The following is a 26,232-nucleotide window of genomic DNA, read 5'->3' on the forward strand; positions in this document are numbered from 1 at the left end:
GAATGCCACAATTAAATGGTACAACCAGCTCTCTTATCTAGTCATGGAATATTCTGAAAATGGAATTTTCATGATAATTATATACCAATTTTCCATTAAGGTCGATTATGTGATTTTAATTTCTGGTTCAAAATTTACATACACACACACACAGAGAGAGAGAGAGAGAGAGAGAGAGAGAGAGGCAGGCGTCTACCGTTCATTTATAATGGATGAGACGTGGGCCAATTTCCACTGTTCTCCCTTTTCAACCCAGACCTCGCAAAAAGCTACTCGCTCATCCTGCGTAATCCATTTCAAAGGCTGCAGTGCCACTGAAAACCCTCAGTATCAATTATTTTTTTTACCCTGTTAATCATTTCAGTGCTCTTTTTTACTTTTTTTTTTATTTGTACAATGCTTAGTCCAAGATATCAGGAATAAAAAAAGAAAAAAAAAACCGGATAAATATTATTTACGCAATTTCACTTTCTCTTTGGATAAGTGAACAACACATCGTCCGTACATACAGTATATACATATGTGTGGTAGTCCAGGTTTACGCATATGAACAAATAAGAAAAAAATGAATGAAAACGAAATAAATACACGTCTGCCGAACTCCGGTCAAAATCAAAATAGTTTGTGCTAGCATGAGCTGTGGCACATCTCAGGAACAGAAGGAATGGGTAATAAAACATGAGAGAGAGAGAGAGAGAGAGAGAGAGAGAGAGCGCATCGTTCCGGTTTTCTCTGTGGTGTTCAGAGGACGGCGGCGATGCCCAATTCTGTCCAATACCACAAGCTTTCAAAAATCTCTCCCTCCCTATCCGCCCTGCCTCCAGGAGTATGAATACCCACTTCTTCCAGCGACTGCCCAGGTCATAGCTGTGGCTGCTCCAGGGCAGTAAAGCTCCAAACCATGAGACTTTTTTTGGTAAAAAGTTACGAATGATAACTATCTCGGTGAAGAAATTTTCTCTCTCTCTCTCTCTCTCTCTCTCTCTCTCTCTCTCTCTCTCTCTCTCTCTCTCTCTCTCAAAAACATTGGTAAAGTAGTAATTTTCACATGGAACTTTCAATGCATTCTGATGTAAATTATAAAAACTCTACGATCTTGCTGGTCTTATCTCTTCCTCTCTCTCGACGAGGTAATGCCCACATGCCGTGGTGGAACCAATGTACAAAAAAAAAAAAAAAAAAATTTTTTCCCTCCTTTCGTCTCCTCTTCCTCTTTTCGTCAATTTCTCTCTCTCTCTCTCTCTCTCTCTCTCTCTCTGTATTATGTTGATAACAAACTCGATTACCGCAGCATTATGTATCTTGTGCAAGAGCCATAAAATTAAAATCATAAAAACTAAGTACACTTTAGATAATTTGCCCTTCTAACCTCTATAGAATATGCCATACAAGATACACTGACAGGCGAGAACATAGATTTGCGAATTCGCAAAGGGGTGTAGGAGTTCGTAATATGTGGGCCTGGAGTTTGAAGGGAATTTTTATTAAGGCGAGGCTCAATAGTCAGCGGGCTTAAAAGGAATGGACGCCATTTCTGTAACAAGGGGATAGAGAAATGGATCTTTTCAAACTCAATGTTCAGTGAAAGTAGACATGCTGGGAACAACCAAAGAATTGCTCAAATAAAAGCTTTGCGTAACAAGTATGACTTCAGAGGAGTATAAAATCATATTCTCTTTAATGGTAGGTATAATCAGTTCTGAATCAAAATCAAATTGACTTGGCAGTGTGGGAAGAATAACTGTGTAAAACCTTCACAAAACACACTACAAATTCATAAATATACATATACATGTGATACAGTTTATATACATACATATATATTCTAAACTACAAGCAAAAACTTACGCATTGTTCACATCATAACTAGACACAATATCCAGCGCTAGCTTAGAAATTGTAGCGATAATTTCCTTCACAGCAGCGTCTCTCTACGATCAGCTTAATTGCTGGGGAGTCAAACAATATCTTGACAAGAATATCGAGAAAAAAGATAGGATCTCTAAAACCGCAAATGAATATAAAAGCAAGTTATAGCTACAAACTAAAACAACAGGCGGATGTTGGTTAAGTTAAGAACAAATCATTTCTTTACGCAAGAGGCGCAATTCAAAATTTGGTTGAAGTAAATCTGATTACATAAATAAATCATTACTTGCAACAACATTTTGTGTGTGAGCGTGCATGCGTTTGTGTGTGTGTGTGTGTGTGTAGAGAGAGAGAGAGAGAGAGAGAGAGAGAGAGAGAGAGAGAGAGAGAGAGAGAGATCCAGTTCAGAAGTCAAGTCCATGGATACAAACTTTAACTGAAAAAACAACAACATTGCAATTGGCAAAATAATTTGAGAGAGAGAGAGATTTTCCATGTGGGTTTTTGGGTTTAAAAATCAAAGGCCGTTCGTCTTAAAATACATTGCTTGTCACACAAAATGTGATATATTTCATCCGGCAAAAAAAAAAAAAAAAAAAAAAACAAAAAAAAAAAAATTATATGTTTGATCCAGTGAAATAAAAAATAATCCAGAGGTTATTGACATTTAGAAATAAGAAAAGAAAATCGAAGAATATTAACCGTTGTTCTACTCATGACCTTACTAAGAGCAAATCCCGTTTTAAATAGAAATAGCAAAGTTTTCCCATCCGGTCTTATACTTGCAGCATCCGCCCCCCCCCCACCCCCCCCCACCCCCCCCACCAAGGTTGCCACCGGCAATCAAGACTCACCTGTTTTCTGGTTTGAGACCCGGAGGGACCCAGGTGTACTCCTCGAGAGCACACCCCGAGTCGTCGTCACTCTGGCTGTCCTCTGAGGGTCGGTGATCAGTCCCCCACCCCCGACGCCCCCCGAACACCCCGCCGATGCTCACGCCGGGCTTTTTAGTCGGGGTGTCCTGCGAGGAGGGCGGAGGCTGGCTGGTGGTGGGGCTGATTGTGGGCGTGAGGCAGTTCGGTTAGGGCGGCCGCTGGGTTGGCCATCTCCCCTCCACAGTGCTCCTCCCGAGGGCATTTGCAGTTACGACACACTTTTCTGAAACCAGAGATAAATTAAGAAATTAGTTGAGATCGTATTTTTGGAAAATACAAATATTTATTGATGACATGTAAAACACACTACCCACTTACTCACAATTATATACGTATACCTGTGAGTGAGAATATATATATATATAATATATATATATAATATATATATATAATATATATATATATATATATATAATATATATATATATATACTATATATATTCATACCATTATATATATGATACTATATAATAGGATATCAATCTTTAAAATTCACAAGATTTCTTTTTTTAAAATCACAAGTGAAACAAAGAGCAATAGCATATATTTGTGATAATTTTCTGAGAGAGAGAGAGAGAGAGAGAGAGAGAGAGAGAGAGAGAGAGAGAGAGAGAGAGAGTTAAGGTATACATTCATGGATATCATTACTAGTATCAAAGCATTACATACATTCATGGACATCAGCAAAAGCATCGAATATAGTATTTTCCTCGTTACAAAACACTACGTACTGCATGATCAATTCTACCCTTTAATATGATAATTGCTTCATTACCCTAAACAGCAATATAACAGACAGGAAATTTGGGAGAACATGGCCGGTGTGTCGATGGGTAACCGAAGAGCAAGTTCAACGACCGAAATTAGTGTAACAGAATTTCCGGCGAGGCGGTTGTAGCTGAAATAACGAATTCACGAGTCAGCAGTCATAGTTCATGGGTGATTCCATAATATGGTTGGTTTAAATGCCAACCATCGCATTTCCTATTAATTGATGCATTCAACTTAACAGATGACACTTCTCATCTTACGATCTCGTCTCAACTCTCTCTCTCTCTCTCTCTCTCTCTCTCTCTCTCTCTCTCTCTCTCTCTCTCTGAATGATGTTGCGACCAAGCACCGAATTCACTGCTTTGTTCTACACTGATATGATGGGAATAATTTGAAACTGGATGTAGGGTGTTATAAAAAATAATCAATTACGCTAATGCAAATAATAAAATACTATTAAAGTATGAAACGAAAAAATATCGTTATTAAAATCAAAATCGGTGACACGTTATTTGGTCGCTTCATTTAGGCCATTTACATTTTCATCATTATGTAAATGACGTCTGTACTGCAAAGAAAATAACAGCCTCAAAGTTCTGCATTTCAGTAAATTTCTAATATTTAATTATTTAAGTTCCACGCAACACACAAAGATTGTGACATTTTCCATCAGTAAACTATATGGTCTCTATGATGTTAAACATGAAAAACTATTTGCTATAACAAATCTGTTAACCAAAACTGATTTCATCCGAGAACTTCCAGTAATAATGGAAGCTGGAGAACTTTTCCAGCAAAAACTGATATTTTTCAAGTACAGTAGACAACTCAATGCTTACTACACCATCATTAGGAAAGAACAGACTTTAATAATTCACTGCAATATTGGACTTGATATCGTATTTATTCAATTTGGACTCGCCTTCCCCCTTCCTAAATGACAATGTACGGGGCAATTTAAAAAAAAAAAAAGTAACTGATTTTTTTGAGAAAAAAAAAAAAAAAAAAAAAAAAAAGAAAGAAAAGCACAGCTGAGCAAGTGAAATGCACTTTTATTAAAAACCTATATTTTCAGTACCGTGGAATAATGATAGATATTAAGAGGCTGCCATTACGAACATAAAATAAATATTAAAGTCATTTTCCCCAATACTAAATAACCGAGCTCTCACGCGACCCACGCGATGTCCCCCCTCCCCCCTTCAATACTCAACACAAACACATTCATATCCCTGGTCACATCCTGGCTGTAATTTCATCCAGTAAAGAACCAATTTGACAAAATTTAAAGATTTGCCCGCTTCACTTTTTTATATTCGACAAAATTTAAAGAATTCTAACTTTTTAGTATTCGCCGCTACTTGAAGGACGAAAGAACGAAAAGGCAAGATGCGACCCGGGGTCGTGACCTCACGGGTTACAGGACAACGACTATTACTGCCGGCGGTTTGAGAAGGTTGACCCCTCTGCAGCCCATTAGTTAAAGGGGGAGTGACACCCATTACTTCTGTAACCCCTTTTGCGTCCTACACCCTTCCTCTCCTATTCGTAACCTCAGCTCCTTCAGCAACCCATCCTGCGGGTTCGTAATATCCCGTGATGGCGGCAGCCTGATATCAAGACTGTTCTCACGCAAAAATTAGCCCCAAATAACAAAGCAAAAGCAGGATGCAACTGTCGAAATTCTACGTGAATTTCTTCTTCTTCAATGCTCTGAAAAAGTGGGAGAGAGAGGGTGAAAAAAAGAAAGGATATATAACTATCAGACAACTGTCATGACTATCATTAGCACAAATTTCCTCGTGTGAAGGTACTAGTCAGTTCACCAAACATTTAAAGCGGAACTTCTCGCAACGAAAAAATGCAATTCAAATGAAAGACGGGGAAAGGGAGCGAAAGGGGGAGAGACACCCTCACTTCTTTCTCATGTGTCATTCGCCTGCATTTCACAGTTTTCAAAATAGAATAATAGGGAACACAGTCAGTTTGCCAATTAACCAGACGTTAAGACGGGGACGGACAATGGGAACGTAATGACAAGTCTAATACTCCTGATTGCGGTTGAATTAAAGGATCAAGAATAATTTTCCAGTGCATAATCAAGTTGATACGACCAAACCACCTACCCAAAAGTTACAACGGGACAGCCACTAAAAATCATGGGTTTATGTCAATTACATTCCATCCTTCCCCTCAACATGTACCCCGAAAACGAATAAGGGAAAAAAAACCACTTCTGGGTTCCTAACGATGGAAATTATGAAGCTCATATTTCAACGTGCACTTTTAAAAGAAAAGTTATGTAAATAAATGCTAACGATAAACAAATCACATGGAAAGCAGTAAAATCAAGTATCTGATATACCTCAGGTGAAAAGGTACACACACACACACACACACACACACACACACACACACACATATATATATATATATATATATATATAATATATATATATATATATATATATATATATATATATATATATATATATAGTATATGATAATATATATATATGATATATATATATATATAGATATATATAATATATATATATATATATATATATATATATATATAATATATATATTAAAACCTCCAGGGATGTCCAGATACAACGTAAAACATCATATTCTAAGAAACGTTTCGCCACATGATTATCTGCTCACAGCTGTATAGACACATTATAAATAACAAGCTATAAAAGTGTAAACAGGTACATATATATGTCCTAAAATTACATAAAAGCAAATAAAAATGAAAAAACAGGTAAAAAGAGCTGCTAAACACCCACCTCGTTGTATCATGGACATCCCTTGGAGGTTTTATATATTACGACCTGCTTATATATATATATATATATATATATATATATATATTATATATATATATATATATATACAATAATATATATATACATATATATATTATATATATATATATATATATATACTATCTATATATATATATATATATATATATATATCTATATATATATACTATCTATCTATATCTATATATATATATATACATATATATATCTATATATATATATATATATCTATCATCTATATATATATATATATATATATATATATATCTATATATATATATATATATATATACATCACATACATGCATACATATACATAATTATCAATCTCCAAGTAACACCATATCCAGTTACCAAAACCATTGGAATAACTTACACTCAAGTGAATTAAAACCGACAGGTGCATCTGTCCAACCAAGAATTCGAAACATTATCTAAACCAAGGTGCAGCTATCAATTTTAATTCCAAACATTCCAATAATTCGTTTTCATGTTATTCGAAGCCTCCTGAGTTAGTAGAATGAATAAACGCTTGCTAGAATACGAAAGCTTCATAGACAGGAACTGAATACTAAGGCATCAGTTACACAAGTGGAGCCATTTCCCTCTTATTCCTTGGGTATCCAGACAAAGTTTTCATTAGACAACACTCACCCCGGGGCGAGCTACATAAAATAGGCCCAAGGTAGCATTCAGCCATTCGCCCTGTAGCAAGACTGGCTGAGATGGAAGAGTATCCTTCCCATTCTTTGCCTAACGCTAATCCCTGAAGGCAGCCTTCACGGCCGCTGTAATAAGTCTGGATATATGATTCACACACCAGAGGGAATGACAGGCGGTAAGGATGAGAGAGAGAGAGAGAGAGAGAGAGAGAGAGAGAGAGAGAGAGAGAGAGAGAGAGGAAATAGAAATGTTTATTTACATATCTATTTATATGTGCATACATGTGAAAAACTACGCTATATTTAGTCATAGTTAATATAAACACAACTATACTGAGAGAGAGAGAGAGAGAGAGAGAGAGAGAGAGAGAGAGAGAGAGAGATAAATTACCGATCGTAATCGGATGGACACAGGCGCCAGATTCGAAAGACGGCCATAGTTATTCACATAACCTGCCGCAGCGTCACTTGTATACACACCTGCCAACATGATTAAATGTCTTTTCTTCTTTCCCTGGGAAAGGGCGAGATTTACTATTTGTTGTGCGACTGCAGCAGATGTTAGGAATTTCTCCCTTTCGTAATTTGAATTTTCACTACAGGATAAGCGAAATTGTATGACTTCACCCACAATGAATTATAGGGAAGTTCAAGTTTGAGTCGGTTAACTTATATTCGCTTAAACATATTTTTCTACGGTCGTGGCGTTTCTTTAAAAACTTGCAAGATTATGAAACGGTTAAAGAGAGAAAGTTTAAATATTTCTCCTATTGCTTACATATGCGAAATTACGAGGCGGTAGAAGAAATAGGAAACTTAAATATTGCTCTTTTGGCTCAAAAGTAATACCTTAGGAAAACTTTTTCTCAAAAGTAATACCTTAGGAAAATCTAAGATAATATCGACACTCATTTTCACAAAACATTATCTGCATTACCATACACAATAATTTCAGTGCATAAGGAAAAAAAAACATCTAAAAATTAAACCGTTTTCATATGAGAAAACCTTTAGGCATCGGCGTCATAAATTCTCAGACAAGATAGCTATCTAATGACAGTCGAAATCTCCTTGACATAAGCCGTGCTTTTTCACTGTCTGTAACTCCATCTAAAACTCTCTCCATCTCTGCCAACTTACTTTTGTTATTGATATAATATATAGTTAATGCATACTCACACAAATACACATACATACATACATATAAATATATTCACTTTCTTCTTGGTGTTCCTCTAAACATAATAGAAGACTACGAGAACACTTAAACAGCGCATTATAAGAAAAAAAAATTCTGATCAAACTTTACAATATTAAATTATTCCAGGACAATAGGTCATAAATACGAGGAAATAAACCATCCTAAAATAAACAATGTTTACGCCGACAATAAACCAGTAGCCAGCGAATATAGCCTTTTTAAGACCCATTAAAGACGCCGGTTCAGGTCGCAGATACCCAACAGACATAAAATAAGTTTTGTATGGCGGCTGAGGTGGGTCACTCACAAAGCACCTCCCGTTGCCTCCCCCCGCCCCAACCCCGTTCTCCACACACACACACACACACACACTCACACACACCCTCAGCACCATTAACGAATTACAGTCTTCAAAATCGATAAAAATTCAAATTAGGTGGTAGAACTGAAGAGTTTATTGATGCAGGTCTTGGTGATACTGATTTTGAGAGAGAGAGAGAGAGAGAGAGAGAGAGAGAGAGAGAGAGAGAGAGAGAGAGAGACTGATGTCTGAATACGCAATAGATGTAAAGGGCCTCCCTGTGGTCGGGTGAATAGAAAAAACAGCTCAATTTTTAGTTTCGATACAAAAATGTGTATTTAAAACAAACTTTAAGTGTAGTCTCTCATGTCGGAGAACAGGACTCAGGACATTATCAGCGTATATCATATTTTCGTTTTTTTTATATATATAAGCAAGAGCATGAAGAAGCATTCTTAAGTTTTTATTCAGATATACTGACGACTGTTCATCACACACACACACACACACACACACACACACACACACAGATGAGCGCGCTAGGGTTACGTCAAGTCAAAAGGTTTGATGAATTTATAAAAGAAAAACGTAACCGTGTATAATATAATTGAACAATAAAAATCATAGCGAACATCTTCATACAACCGACAGTTTCTCCAAGGTTCTCTAAAACCCGAGAAAAGTGTATCCAGATAACCAACGAAACTAACTGATCTTAATTAAACCATTACCATAATACACAGCTAAGGATAACCTAGTTTAGTTAGCATTTGCTTTATAATCTAATTACTGCAGAGTTAGAACAATAGATTTTGCATAGAGGTCTCGGTGACTGTAGAGGCGTGCAATCTCACAGCTTGCGAAAATCTGGTAGCTTACGCTGTCACTCCTCTGGGTGAAATGGCTAAGTCTTGTAATAATAATAATAATAATAATAATAATAATAATAATAATAATAATAATAATAATACCGCAACTCTACGCCTCCTCACTAAAAAATATGTGAGGCTGTACGAGTTCACCTCATCATATCCCAGATCTAATTACTCGAACACTTCTTCCACGCCGACGTGCTGAAGACAGAAACACACCTGAGTCAATATCACACAAAAAGAAGACGTTCATGTAACACTTGCCTCGAAGTCGTGATTCGGTCCACTACCTTAAAACAATATAACATTGCCAACCCCTCTCTCATCTTCAAACTCAACATAACAATTAGGAAGTGTGGGTACGGGAAGACGCGGGGGGAAGGGGGGGGGGGGGGAAGGGGGGGGGGGGGGGGGGGGGGGGGGCGGTTGTCCGTTCACGTTGTCTCATCTTCTTTGTGCGGTAGGTGCCGAGTCGTGTGAATTGTTGATGTTGAAGGGTGTACTTACTCGGGGAAGTTCTTGAAGTGTCCAACATGGAGGTTGTTGTACAATGGCCTTCAATTGCAAATTGCACTTCGTTTATGGTTCTTGCAGTCAGAGTGCCCTATACTAAATAATAAAAAAAAAAAATACCCTTTCCAAAATCTGGTATGTAAAAGTAAAGTCATGCTAAACTCCAAAACACTCAAACAACAACAGAGGTTTACGAAAAAAAAAAAACCAAAAAAAAAAAAAAAAAAAAAAAAAAAAAAAAAGTGACAATGTGCCAGACGAAGATCCCTGTGACAACCGATTTACACAATATTTCATACCATCGACTTAAAAATTTTGAATTCTCGCCTTAATCGGCTTCTTAAACCATTTGACATGCCTCTGTTAAAATGATAATACGCATCATTCAACAGAAGAAACCAAGCATGAGTGAGTAGCCATAACCATCTCCGTCTTTTTATTATAAAATGTACTTGATTTCAAATGAAGGCCGACATGACAGATAACTTTTGCATAGAAAACCGGAATATGCGAGATACGTAAAGTTTAATTTACAGATACTTAACAAAACTGAAAGTCAGAATTACACTAACCTTGCTGACAATTTATGAAATAACTGATTACTTGAGTTTTTGGACTATTGTCCATTCAAACCTAAATTAAAAAAAGACGAGCAGTCGACTTCAAGGACAAGATATGAAGCATGATTAATGCCATTAAAGCAAATGGAAAATATTCTAGTCATAATTCAAAAGAGAGAGAGAGAGAGAGAGAGAGTCAATACGCGGAAACCAACAAACAATGTTGACATCATCCGGGTACCGCAAACATCAAAACTCCGAGTTTACAAAACAGCGAAACTTTATCTGGGAAAACCGACAAAGAGATACCCGAGAAGATTAATGACACCTGGCATGGAATGGTAGCTAAAGGCAACTTTCTTCTTGCCGACCATGATATACGTGTTTACCTTGAACAATCAATTTTAGTTTTCTGTAAATGAAAACTATTGAGGTTGCTTTGTCTGTCCGTCCGTCCGAACTTCTGTCTGTCTGCACTTTTTCTGTCCGCCCTCAGATCTTAAAAGCTACTGATGCTAGAGGGCTGCAAATCGGTATGTTGATCATCCACCCTCCAATCATCAAGCATACTAAATTGCAGCCCTCTAGCCTCAGTAGTTTTTATGTTCGTTAACGTCAATGTTAGCCATAATCGTACTTCTGGCACCGCTATAGGTACAAACAACACAGGCCACAACCGGACCCTACCTGACTTTCATGGGCCGTGGCTGAAAGTCATGCACCATTATACGCTGTACAGAAAACTCGATTGCGCCAAAGAAACTTCGGTGCATTTTTTATTTTAGATAAGATTTCACTGGTTGCTAAAAATTTCGTTAGACTGCAAAGATTCAATGGGTGTAAGAGAATTTCTATTGTAATTCTATCTTTGTCCATTGTAATTGGAACACGTTTTATCAACATTTCACTCTTCTGGAAGAAAAAACTGTGAGAAAATTTCAACAAACCGAGACATGTAATAGTCCCCGACTGGGATAGTAAGAATTAAGTTACTTTTAAGATTGACTTCCATAAACAAAAATGGACGCCGCAAACAGGACTTCGTTATTCAAGTTACAGAAGAGTAAATTAGGAACTGAAAAGTTGAATCTCTCTGAGATAGATCTATCCGCACAAAAAATTATGAAGTACATTTATTTCATTAAAACATTTGAAACGTCTGGAAATAAGTTCCCAAATTAAAAAATCTATATTTTAACAGGATTTTGATAAAGGAATAAATACGGTCATCTCTGTCATACTAAACGCAAAAGTTGCATTATTTATGTTAAACTACCTAAAACCCAACAATATAATTCATCCACTGCCTCTAAGCTATTTACGTGACCCAAATCCTAATGGCTTACAAGTGAAAAAATACATGTTCAAATGACTTGCCATAACACTAAAGTGGTCAATACTACTATATCTGAATAACTGTAAACTAGCCACGAAAATAGTAATACAATAGTTAACATACATAAAAACACCACGTCCTCGGTATTCCTACAATATTTCTTTCGTAACCAAAACGCCATTCGAGATGAACGGGAACAGCACTGTCGCACCTTGTCGTCCTGGGAGGAAATCGTGCTCTTTTGCCACCAGACAACCGCCCAAGGGACTCGTTTTCTTGTTGGCCAGAATACAAGCGCTTACAATCGTAGAACCATGAATACTATTTTCGCAAAGCCTTGGGTTAATGTCGAAAACCCAACACATTAGCTACCTGCACATGCCAAGACCCTCAAGGGAAAGGTCGTTAATTATAAGTCTGTGGACCTTCACGTACTTTTCGCGTCAAAAAATGACGGCACTACTTAAATAACTATGCAACTGCATCGTACTTAAAACGTACAAAGACATTCTGCCGTTCTGCACTTCCTTTTTTTTCAAGATTTTGTAGTATTAAGAACGGAGTTCATGGTCCTTAGATTTTGTTGCATAAGGGAAAAACATAAAATAAACCTTACATTATAATTATATAATAGGAATATTCATCGTTTGCACAAGTACTAGTGGATCACGCCAATAAACGACCATGAACTTAATACACAAACTTCAAGGAAAACCACAAATATATAGTAAGATACAGATTAAAAGAGGAATCTATAATTAACCAATAAATAAGGATTCACGCTTTTGCCTCAACTGGCGCTTAGGGGAAAAAAAGTCAAAATATACAACATACTTTCGAGTAAAACGTAGCTAACCACAGAGGATTGGTACAAAGTAACAAATCAATAAAGCTTTGTTTTAAAACGTAACAAAAACTGCCAGAATAACCTAATTACGCAGAAATGACAACAAGCCCCCCCTATATACTTGTTCAATCAAAAGCGCTTCTAGTGAAATACTAAAAGTCGAGGTTGTCTTTCTGAAAGCAAACTTAAGCGCGCCTTATCGAGCACTGCCTTCGCCACCAACACAACCTTGACCAGCTGACCCGCCGGAGAAAAAAAAAAAAAGAAAAAAAAAAAAAGTGAGCCGGGCTGTCCTCAACCTTCAACGTTAACTCATCATCAACGCAGCAATCACCACGCCCTTCGGCGGTCTGAACGCCTCACCAGATGCACTTTTTATAGCGAGGGACTTTCCTTCTCGTTATGACTCACGCACGCGCCCAACTGATTTTGCACACACACACGCACAAAGGCAGCAAGTGACTTCAACAGCAAAAAAGGCCATACATGTTAATCCATAGTAAAATGCTACATATAGTGGTACATATGACAAAGTCTAAATACATTAGAGTGGATCTCACATTTCTTAGTTTAAATATTTAAAAAAAATACCCTTTATTAGTTTTCTTATATTTCGTACTCAGTAGTTTTTACTTTTTATTTATTTTTTTTTTTAGAAACTTATAAAGACCATTCATACACAAAACGATCTTTTTCTAATTTACCTGTCTACTATCTCACTTCTTTCAATCGACTAACTGTACTATTCAAAGCAAGGCTATAACGAATTAAATATTTACCAAATTTCTTCAATCACAAGATATCGTCTTCAAACATGACCTACTTTGAAAAATTTTTTTCATTTTTTTTCTTTTTTAACTAGTTTCGAGACCAACCGAAGCGTGAAATGTAGGACATCCGGCGTCCTCCGAGTGTCTTCGGGCAATACTATTAGCCGCAGTGGCAAGCCTCTTGAAGGCAGGAAATTGCCGTAAAAGTCTAAGACTCTTCTAATGGTGCGGCCAGAAATGAGAGTCGGAAGACCATCCAGAAACTTTGAACTTCCAGCAGCAACCCATTCCCCCCTCACAGCCAACATCCCCCCCTTTTCCCCTCCCTCCCTCCCCAATCTCCCCCATCCCATGACGGTCCTGAGAGGTTACTTCGACTCGATGTGGTCAGGCCCCTAAGACAGGGTGTGATGGCGAGCATCCGGTCGAAAAGCATGAAAAAGAAACCTCCATCACGCTTCTCCAGCGCCCCAGGAGGGAGGAAAGGGACTTCCTCAGGCCCTGCCGTGGTTCCCCTTTTAGGGAGTGGGCACGTCTTACTCCACCTAGGACCTACACGATCCTGACCCTAACGTTTCAGGCTTTTCAGTGACGACAATCAAAGTTCAGTACTGACAGATGATTACGACATCGTAAAAAAAAAAAAAATAATAACCCTAAAAAAGTCTTCCAAGTTGCTACATATTATACTGTATCAGCTGAATAAAATGCCATAAAAAGTAAAAACATAAAAATCTTAAACGTGTCCATCAAAACTTATATTTGAGAGAGAGAGAGAGAGAGAGAGAGAGAGAGAGAGAGAGAGAGAGACTCCATTCATACGTTCAATTGGTACAACATTATAGTTCAAGGTTTGTAAGAGGCGAATTGCAAAGATGATTCTGCGATGGAAAGTGTAGCCTATTATTCCTCAGAGGCCATATGAAAGAAAACCCACACATTGCTATTGAAAATTGGCTAACTCCTACATAAACACTTACTCATACACACACACATAAATAAAAAAGAATTCTGACAAATATAGCAATCGATACTTTTCATTGTTAACAACAAAAATCAAGTGTTACTACAAAAGAAAAGGCAATGAATAGATGAAAAATAAAAATGTATGAATTTTAGAATAAAACGTTCTTGGGCTCCTGGAAAAAAAACCCAATAAGAAGAATCCATTATATGTTCTCTCTCTCTCTCTCTCTCTCTCTCTCTCTCTCTCTCTCTCTCTCTCTCTCTCTCTCTCTCTCTCTCCTTTGGTAAAATAGAGGAAATTATAATAAAACGCACAAAAAGGAATGAAAATGCAGAACATCAATGACGGACGTTTTCACGTTGTTTCTGCTTTTTTTTTCTTTTTTCAACATCAATCGGACCAACACCCAAGCAGCTCCCTTCTTCAGCAGCTTCCTTGCAGATCCCCAGAGGGAACAGAGCGTCTTTTCATTAGTGGTCACAGCCGGCAGCGTGTCACGACCCGACTACGGTAGCCGCAGGTGTGGTCCCTCGGGCAAAGCCCGAGATAATGGCAGGGCAACGAGGCCTTCCAAAAACACTTATTTTACTGGCACTGGAGTCACGAGGACGCTGTTGGATGCTGCTGACGTCTCTCCAGAAACACCACTCGTAATGACGATTGCCGATGTCGACCTTGTTAACCCAAGGGAGATGCAAAAGAGGGAAGAACAACAAAGGAGCGCCTAACAGGCTAAACTCATGCAAATTCACTTAAGACAAAACAGATGCAGCGTTTCCTAATTTGAAATAATGAAGGCCTGAATACTTAAAAAAATTGAATTTTATGTCATGTAGACCTCAGAAGGCATAATATTGATATATATATATATATATATATATATATATATATATATATATATATATATATATATATATATATATATATAATACACTCTTGCTTGTTGATGTTGTGATATGTGCGTTGGTATGCAAATTCTATTTATCACATAAACATACATATGTATGTATATATATATATATATAATATATATATATATATATATATATATATATATATATATATATATATTTATATAAATATGTCTAAGTACAACATATTTATGTTTATGTATGTATGTACGTATGTATATACGTAAGTGTTTGTGTGATAAATAGAATTTACATACCAACGCACATTTCGCAACATCTACCAGCAGCTGCTGCCCCTCATTTTGGGACGGCCCCTTGCAATTGAAACGTAATCACACCTCTATCTTGCATGACATTCCCAAAAACAGGTACAAATACTCCCCACTCAACTCTAATTGCCGGCCATTATCCCTCACCAGCGGGGTACATGAAAATGCTCAGAGACAAATCAAGTGTTTTGCTACGCACTTCACAAACAAGAGACCTTAACTGCAATCTGGTGTTGCTCTGCATGTGTTCTGGCCACTAAAATCCTACTGCAAGGAGTAACGTTGGTGTCGTCTAAATACTACGACAGCATTCAGAGGGCGAAATCCTGCAGGTTAAATCAAGTTTACTGTTTTAGGTACTACATGAAAGTGGAAAAGTTCAAACCATAAAATGACCAACATCACTATAAGGCTTAGGAAGCAAATATCACAATAGCTAACAGTTTATGAGGCAAATAGCTATACACGATCTTTTAAAGACATCGGAGAGAGAAAGGATACATATCACATTCCCTCCATAACTTGTAGAGTCAGTTTCCAGCGAATGGTCTTTCCCATTACCGTTTAGAGTGAACCCATTAGAGAGACCAGGTCAAGGAGTAGAAGAGCGAGCGCCCTCTGGCCCGTGCCATCGTCATTACTGTTATCACCATCTTATGGCCTTTCTTAAATTAAACCTCCTCACATCCTCCACAGCTTCAGTGCAGTGATTCATCATCCTCCTCTGCCGGCGTCGGATAAAGAAACTCCTGGAGCTCCTGCAACGAATATTTCTGTGTACACACACTTGAGCTGCCAGGGGAAATTAGTGACACGAAGCCCGCAATTAAAGGAGCAGGATGTACTTCCTAATGCCATCTATAATTGAGACCTGATATTACCTTTGGAACTGCCATATATCTTATGTCATCGGCAGCTCCCGAGGCCTAACCAGTCACCTTCAGCCAAACCCGAGATTTCAACATGATGACCCTCCGGTGACTAATGGAAGTGGTTATAGTTTCCAGCCTCCTGCAGGCATATGTGCCTAGAGGCTAGGCTGGCATAGAGGTGGGTATTAACTCCCCAACTGTTGAGGCCGCCGGGTTTCAACGATGGACCCACATGAGCTACCCCCCTAGGCTAACGGCGCAAGGGAGAAGGAACGAAAAAGAAGAAAAAGTTTAATAAAAAAAAAAAATCCCGTAAAAGACGCCGCTGTATGAAATACCCTGACGATAATAAGGGTATGGGCATTATGAACTGCGCTGAGCAGAACCATGTACCAAAAAATAAGTTTAGAGACGATATGCCTGGAGGCGCCGACAACCGAGACCTAAATGAAGAAATCAATTGAGAGAGAGAAGAGAGAGAGAGAGAGAGAGAGAGAGAGAGAGAGAGAAAAGCTGGCAGTTGACTAATGAGATCTCGGGTATGGTATAATGATGCGTAATAACACAAGGATAAGGATGTCGTTGACAGAAGATCGCCACATGGCATAATCAACATCTAGATGGACGAGAGAGAGAGAGAGAGAGAGAGAGAGAGAGAGAGAATGAAATGAGATGTGGGATAAGCTAGCATTCCTTCACATTCAAGAGATCTAACAAGGATGGCTCGTGATTAGATAATGTAGTAGATGGAGGAAAGCTAAGGGAAGATAGCTTTAAGTATTTGATAGCCTAGATCCAGTGTGTGTTTTTTAAAGCATTCTAACAGATCAAGGCCTTCGTTAAAGCGAAGACTTATTTTAGGTTCAAAATAAATAATTCGCCGACCTACTTCTCCGTGATGTGAATGGAATTTCGTAAACAATTAAGAAACGAAACACCCGGTCGCCTCGGCGGTAATCGATCTGTCACGACTAAGACCGGGAAGAAGAAGAAGAGGAAAAAAAAATCTTCCAAAATAAAAGTTTCCTCCACAGGGAGAGACAATGACTCCAGAGGTGAACTTTAAAAATGCCTTTTTCGCCCGATCCGGTGTTCCAATTTCCGATCTATTCTCGACTCAAAAGGACCCACGAATTGTCTTTTGGATATCAGAGGCATTAGGACCAACCGAAAACGACCCCCCAACATTCCGTGAATGGCTCGTACCTGGAAAGTCGATTGAAGCTCTAAATCACCATGAAGTTTTCCAGAATTTTTATGGTTCCAAGAAGTTTCACAGGATTTTTGCTGATGCATCAGGAGGTCAGGAGCAATAATTCGGTGAATATTGGTGGAAAAATATTCAAGAAAATCGTGACATAATATACGAGGCAGAAACTTAAGAAAATCGATAATGCTAGTCAAAAAGAACTACTCAATGAAGCCAACTTTTTCATAAAAAACACAGCCAAATTAGTCTTCTTAGTTGATACCTAGTTGGCGTCGCTATTAGTGAGCCGTTTCCAACGTCCCAATTCATAATTTACGAACGGATATCCTTCTCGACTCCAATCCTCCCTGTCTATCGGGGCTTGGAAAATGAAACGTCAAGATAACGTCTAACTCAAATAAATTGCAACTATCTATAACTGACTATTAAAAACGTGCAATGATGGTGACTAATTTTTCTTTCTTTTATCGGGGAAATGGTGACCGGGGCCTTTGCCTCCTCTGTGCAAAATTATAATTAGTTGTATAAAGACGAATGAAAATTAGCTATATAAAGACAAGAAATGAAGCCTTCATTGAATTCGATGAACGTCCTCAAACTCAACTTTATATTCACGCAAGGACAAGCCAAGCACAGATTTCTTCCATGGTACAGCGTAAAACATTAAATCCTAGAATGTACTTTCCAAATCATTCATCTTCAGAAACCCACGTCTAATGGCCATTAACGATGAAAAATGGCGTAATGTAACATTCAAAATGAAGTATTTACTTAGTCGATAAAATGTGAAAAGACCAATTACCTTCTGAAACTGGACTTGAGCCAAATAGACGAGGGAGCAATTGAAAGATCTAAATCACAGACAATGATGAATATAACCATAACTCCCATGAATGAGAACAATCTTAGCTTATGAAAAAAATCCTTCGTGGTTATCACATCTTACATTGAGAAGCCGATGGGACTGGCAATTTGATTTCCTTCTGTTGTTAGCCCTCAGATATATATATATATACTATATATATATATTATATATATATATATATATATATATATATATATATATATATAACTACAGAGGATAGAAGGCTGCAAATTGGTTTCTTGATCATCCACCCTCCAATCATCAACCATACGAAATTTCAATCCTCTACCCCGAGTAGTTTTTTATTTTTTTGTTATTTCTGATAGACAATGACTCAGTAAACAGAAACATGAGTTGAAGAAGCAACTGAAGACTTACAGTAGAACAAAGTTTTGCGATTAGAAAAGCAATGTAAACTATAATTTACTTTCCAAGTGGCAGTAATTAAAATTACTTACAAAGAACATAAACAAATAATCAAACTGACGCACAGCACATAAAGGATACAACCTTCGTATGTTGCCGCGGTGTAGAGCTCATAAGCCACGCAGGAAAGAGAAGAAAAATGAAAATGGAAAAAATACACTCTTCAAGACCCCGAGGGCAGTCTTACCACAAGAACGACAAGGGTTAAAAGGCGGGAGGGGAAGTTAAAGGGGGGGAAGGAGGTGATGGTAGTGGATATGGAAGGGGAAATGGGAGGGGTAGGGAGGGGAGGGGAGGGGTGGGGGGCGTTAAAATCACGTCCGGTGCACGTGCTCAAGGATGACCAAAAAAACCAACCCTTCACGACCATTTTCACAATTATCTGGGTTTCTCTGTCCCGGAGGACAAAGGATTTCGGCCTGCAGGCAAGAGGTAAATCACGAGCGCGCACATACAAAAATAATTCCCCCGGCGGATTTTACGAGCTTTCCAGTGAAACTTCACGTATAATACCACGAAGAAAATTATCATATTAATGTGTTAGTGTGTCTCGGGGCAAAAGTGAAGGACCACAAAGAATCGGAAGTCTTCGGCGGCCCCTGAGATGAAATAGTCGTAAGAACAGCAGCCCGTATTATCGCGTTTTCTTTTTGTGTCGTGCGGTCTGGAATGGAGGAGTGAGAGGAGGAGGAGGAGGAGGAGGAGGAGGCCGATGATTATCACAAGGAGGTGCAGCAACAAAGGGCGAAATCAATGGCGGTTGCGTGCACGCCTGATGTCAAGGGTAAACAAGACTGACCAATCGCGAGTCGGAACTGATGGTTAATGGTTTACCGACGTGAATTAACCCTTCACGAATCTGATGCGTGTGTAAACAGACTGAGAGTATGTGTGCGCGCGAGCACGCGTGATATAAATATCTGTGTATATATTAAGGATCTCCTCTCTCTCTCTCTCTCTCTCTCTCTCTCTCTCTCTCAAAATATGAAAAAAGGAACTTGCATATAAGCAACAACAACAAAATAATAAACAAATATATAAATAAAAAAATAAAAAAAATACTAATAAGGACGAAAACAATTTCGGACTGTTTATGCATGGTTAAATGAGTTTTGCTCTCTACCCATGACTTCGCAGTGTAAAACCATTAAATAACTGACACGTAAGGTCCATGCGAGAAACTTCATTCGGCGCCCATATTAAACAGACATTTTCACTCTCGGTGTGAGGAAAACTAACCCTTCGCAATACTTCGTACAGAAAGTATACAAAATATCTAAGGAGTTTTTTCTCCCTCGCGTCAAATACGTCCATTTACCCTTACAGTAAAACCAAACATATAATTAGAGATGCGTGGAACAGACAGTTCGCCTAGGCAATTGACAGTGTGAAATTTCTTTTTAAATAAAATATTTCAGAAGATGATCGCGCAAGATAACTAATTATAAAATATCTTCGATACTTAGAATACGGAGAGAGAGAGAGAGAGAGAGAGAGAGAGAGAGAGAGAGAGATAAAATATAGTCAAGTTATGAAGAGATATTGTGTGTGAGTGAGAGACAGAGAAAAAAAGAATAAAGTTAAGATGTATTTTATGTACGAGAGAGAGAGAGAGAGAGAGAGAGAGAGAGAGAGAGAGAGAGAGAGAAGGGATGATGCTTGCATGAGAAAACTCAACTCGCATGAAACCTTTTAATTTACGGTGTAATTATGAGGAATAAACAGCGTGGTTTAATTTGCCGACAGGCCAGCAAACGACGTCCGATTCTGACGTGCCATAAATATGCCCACCAGTAAAAATCTTAATAAAACTGTGGCAGCGTAAAGGGGAAAAGGGATAATTGAATCATAAAATAGGCTGAGATACATGACGGGATTTCGGTTACACTCGCCGGATCGAAATTGCAATTGTTGGTCGATCCTTAAAGGATATGAATTCATGAATACAAAATCCAATTCTACACGACTGCGCTTAACAGATCTCTCTCTCTCTCTCTCTCTCTCTCTCTCTCTCTCTCTCTCTCTCTCTCTCTCTCTCTCTCCGGATGCTATGAGGAATGATAAACCGAATCAAACTATTACAAAGAAAATAATGAAAGCCCATAAAAAGACACGAAATAAAATAAAAATAATCTTAAATCAGGATAAATATAAACATTCATGGAGTAAAAGACAAACGCCTGGCGCGTTTAAAAAATCAGACTCGCAAATTAGCCAAATAACCGGAGTACTCAAGCGAGAGGCTCAAGAGTCATCAATGGCGGAAAATGTCCTTCGGTATTTAGATTTCCTCGAAACGCATCCTACCTAAGCAGACTTCGTCCGTCGCCTCCTTCCAAGGATATTTGCACTGGCTGTCGAGACGCTCTCAACAGCAATGATTTCGCATGCAAAAGTGCATTTAAAATTTCAGTGCTTGGAAATGATTAAGGGTTTCAGCAGAAAAAAAAATTGTCTGAAGATATAATCAAATAAGCAGTCCATTTCTGCGTAAAATGAGACAAATACAATTAGAAGGAGGGAAATGAACGCGAACTGCGGGCTGTCGTTAGTTTATGTAAATTATTTATAGTTAGTTATAAGTGGGCTTCTTAAAAATACCTAAGCTAAGTAAACAAGAAAATGAAAAAAAATGTAGGCAAAAGAAAAAGTATTGCAGGAAAAGAAACTAAAGCGAGGATTACCTGTAGGTGTTATTACAAAAGTCACCTGAAATTATGGGTGCAAAGATCACAAGAAAAATAAATTAAGAAAAGAAAAAAAAAAAAAAAGTTTGAAATCACCTTCATATTGCACGCAGATCTCCCTGACATTGAAACCCTCTGAAGAAGAGTCCAAGACTTGATACCAGAGGCATTTCCTCACAGTTGGCCACATCCGCACCTCCTGGTCTCTTTTCCTTCCCTCTAGCAACAACCCCCTTCAATCTCATCCCCTCTGACCGGCCCCCCAAAACCCCAACCCCTCCTAGCACCTCCCCCAATTTCCGCACGTGCTGACGTCGGTCCAGGGTCAAGGCTATCTCACTTACTGTCGCTTTAATCCCACTGGAACATCTATTTCACCATTCCTCTCCTCCTCTTCTCTCTCTCTTCTCTCAATCTTCCTCTCTCTCTCGCCTCTCTTCTCCCATCTCAAACACTCACACACACACAATCGGATTCAACTGTCCTATTCTCCTCCATATAAGACCCACTCGAGATAATATTGTTAAAAACACCTGTCATCAGCACTGCAGTTTCATGGACTGAAACTATACATGGATGCATACAAAACTTTGCATTTGTGTATTTAACAATGTACATACATAAATGAGTAAACGTATCTGCATTTACAGACACCATCAAAATTCTGTATAATGAGGGTATATACATCACATCGTAATATCTTTACTACCAAAGAGCAAGGCATTTACAATTTTGTATTTATTGTTATTACACAATATATAACATACGAAACACAAATACAAGCACCCAACAATAAAAACATTCCAGAAGTTTCTAATAATACGAAATATAACTTTTCTTTTCTTTGGACTAACTCCTGGGGCAAGAACATCAAGCTAGGCCTGGTAATCGCTGAAGGGAAACAGCACAAAAAATATTGCAAGATCGTCAACCCCGATTTATTGCCGGCGATTCACTACTCAAAATTGACCGTAAGTTCTGCAACTCGTATTTTGATTTGTGAAATCGCAACGTTGATAAACAGCTTCCGACCTTCCACGGGTGTACATGTAAGGAAAAATTGCTGTTTGCTTCATTTCCAATAGTGGGGTTCTGCAAGAGAATGTTATTTCCTACGTGTTGTTTGCCCTTCTTATAGATATTACAATGACATAGTGGTTGAAGATAGAACAGAAGTTTTGGATTGGAATAATGATAGAAACTAGGGACAGACATAAAAAATGCAAATTACAGATTCTATATAAGAAAAACACCATAAGAATGGGAAAGCTTGCTTAATAAAATACATCACATTATTAAGAGTGGGACTTACAATAAAAACAGAAGTAATGGAGGTAGAGTTTGCACAAAAGAACGAAATAAAATTAGACAAAAAAAAAAGGACTGAGGATTAATCCTTCATATATATTTAAGAATGACGATATCCAGTGCAGGTCCTCTTGAGCTGGAATTTTGTGAAAGATTAAAAAATGCCAATCAAATAATGGGATGGCTGAAAAAGATTGGGAAAGAAAATAGACTGAAATTGCGTACGAAAATACTATTATGGAAGTGTAGTATGATTTGAACAGATTTACGGACAAGAATAATGGTATGAAAATAAAGCTCTATCTAAAATATTTTTTTGATTTGAGAATGAAACTTTAAGAAAAATAAGACAAGCCAGATGGAAGGAAAGAGTTGAAAATAATACCTTAAGGAAAATTATGGAAGTTCCAGATGCGAATAAGAATTTATGGAAAGGAAATGGAGAAGAGAAGGAAGTCCCAGACCTACTAGGATAATAATTACTGAGAAGAGAGGCTGGAAATGAGTGGAGATTTGTGGAAGATAGAGCATATTTGTGGTGGAATTTCATGGATGTCTTTGTGTCACGTGACGCTGGATGCAATGATGAGGCTCTTTCAAAATAGCAATCAAAACCTAAGACGCAAATTATACATCGAGATTTAGGAGAGTCCCCGCCAGCTATAACGAAATAATTTTAATTTGCTATCTGCTCTAATTAAACCTGCAGAACGGTTTCAATGAATAATAGGTAATGTAATACTTGGCTGGAAAAGTAGAATGTTCCAAGATCAAATACCCTAACAGCCCAGTACAGAAAGTGGCAAAGAAAAAAAAAAAAAAAAAAAAAATCGAATAAACTATGAAATATGACTCATGCGAGCCAGCTAACCAAAATAGAACATATTAAACAATCATTAATTAGAGACAATGGCAAATGGCCAAAGCTGTGAAACTCTGGGGCTTCATGCAAGCTAAGAATTAACAATGATAGCATGAGCACGATTCACTCTACAGCGCAGGACTTCCTTAGCAATAAGTCACGCTGCAGAGATATCCCTGCACTTAGCAAGTACTTAAGGGTAATTCGTTTGGTCTATTACACCGTAATTACAGATAAAACGCGTCATAATAACTTAAATGAGATCTGAACACAATGACCGTCTAGACGGCTCAGAACTTTCGATATCTGGGGTGTGATGTGAGGAAACGTATATCTTCCTTGGATGATATTCCTTTATTCTTTCATTTTGGTTCCCTTTCCCTTTTTAGTCTATTCTTCCAGAAGAATTGAAGATGAAGGTGGAAAATAAGGACTACTGCGAACTAATGCGCAGCGATATTTCTGTAACGACGTTGCAAACACCTGAATTTTAAAAGGCCTTCAGGCTTTGAGATTCCCAGACAACTGAGTAATTTAGGGATATTTAACGAAAGCATTTAATTTAATAACAGTCTACAAACCATATCCACTTCAAGGACGAGAATTTCTACCCATCAGTAAAATAAGTCAGCATCTGGTTTTCTGAAAAATGTTACCTAGGTAAAGTGAATCCCATTTCGTGATTACCGACTCCTAATGAGAGAACATTAATTTTCATTCTGATTTCATTCTTGTCGTTCCAGAACACTGTACTCTGGATTTATGTGAAAAAGATAAAAATGAACAGTAAGATTGTATTTAGCACTTACCCAAAAAGTTAGAATACCCAAACATACCATCTTGGCACGACATGCGAATATATTCGGTAAGTCATATTCAGGACTCATACAGTCCCGATACATATATATATATTATATATATATATATATATATATATTATATATATATAATATATATATATATGTGTGTGTGTGTGTGTGTGTGTGTGTGTGTGTGTGTGTGTGTGGGTGTGTGTGTGTGTGTGTGTGTGTGTGTGAATTAATTTCAATTATTATTATTATTATTATTATTATTATTATTATTATTATTATTATTCAGAAGATGAACCCTATTCATATGGAACAACCCACAGGGGCAATTGACTTGAAATTCAAGCTTTGAAAGAATATCGTATTCATTAGAAAGAAGTAACAGGAGGTAAAGGGAAATACAGAAAGGAGAGATAACTAATTGAAAAAAGTAAATAATTAATAAAATAATTAATTAAGAGCTACAAATGTAAGTAAATGATTAACATGCCACAAGTATTGTATTAGGTCGTAAAGCACCGCATCTTCGCTTGAACTTTTGAAGCACTGAAACAAACAGGTTCTGCAAAAATTAGGAAACGAATCCAGCGAGAGCTAACTAAGGAATAAAACAGACAATCTAAAACAAACACAACGCTTCACTCTTCCGGTACAAAGGGCTCCGAGGGAGTCAAGTTCCTTCCAATGATGACACAGGTGCCCCGGCACGTGTGGGCCATATCCCTTGGATGGGCGACCAAAATCGGAATCCCCTGGTGTCTATGAAGTCTTGGGGTTCATCCACTGACGGAGGGCAAGATTCCTATTAGACAACACTCGACACGTTATTCAAAGTAATAGGAGTTCATGCTGCGTTGCAATCAACCACTCTCCAGGCACGAATCTCCGGCAATTTCTGTCATGTGCAGTTTGCTTCTTAGCCAGAGTGGTGGTTTTGATCATTTAAAAAGGTTATGTACTCGCTTATCACTCGCAGTGTATTCATGACGAGTTGCTCAATTGCACAGTATTATAAACTTGTGAGTGAATTCAGTCTAACATCGAAATATATTAATTTAAAATACATATATGATCGAGAAATATACTACGATACACAATGTAAGTTCATATAAAGTAAAATAATACCTACTGTAACTTTGAAGTGTTGTAAAGGAATTATCATTATTATTATTACTATTATTATTAAAGTTATCTCAACTGCTAACATTTGTAGATAAAGATAGAGTCACACTGATCGTGGATGAAGATAACAAAACTCACATTATTACCGAAGCTCGCTTGAAAAAAAAATTTCTCATGCGCTGATTTCCTTAAAGCTAAATCATTTTTTCTGTTAAAAACAACTATCCCAATTCAAACCGATTCATTGCTCTTTCCCCCTTTCAACGCTTTTGTCAAAATTTTCTTAGAATTACCCCTGAACCTCCTACCTATTCCCCAACCTCCGAACCCCCACGAAACGTCTCTAACCCCTTCCTTACCTCACGAGTAACCTTCCGCACCCAGCACGAGCCATGTCTCGCCCGCCAGCCTACTTTTTAATTTGCCCAATTGTCTCTTCAAGACAGGCCATTC

At 37.8% G+C, this 26,232-nt stretch overlaps 1 protein-coding gene across 2 annotated transcripts in view; it reads right to left on the minus strand.

Annotated features, from left to right (window-relative positions):
• Positions 1-2,836: 2,836 nt before the first annotated feature.
• Positions 2,837-26,232, minus strand: part of LOC135222909 (uncharacterized) — a 318,817-nt gene continuing 295,421 nt past the window's right edge. Inside the window, exon 2 of one of the 2 annotated variants that reach the window (XM_064261302.1) lies at positions 2,837-3,027. In XM_064261302.1, coding sequence (XP_064117372.1) covers positions 2,877-3,027 — 151 coding nt within the window. In that variant the 3' untranslated portion in view covers positions 2,837-2,876. The remainder of the gene's footprint in view (positions 3,028-26,232) is intronic. The other variant, XR_010316382.1, reaches the window with a different exon arrangement.

Source organism: Macrobrachium nipponense, chromosome 8, assembly GCF_015104395.2.
Source record: "Macrobrachium nipponense isolate FS-2020 chromosome 8, ASM1510439v2, whole genome shotgun sequence".
In the NCBI taxonomy this organism is placed as follows: Eukaryota; Metazoa; Arthropoda; class Malacostraca; order Decapoda; family Palaemonidae; genus Macrobrachium; species Macrobrachium nipponense.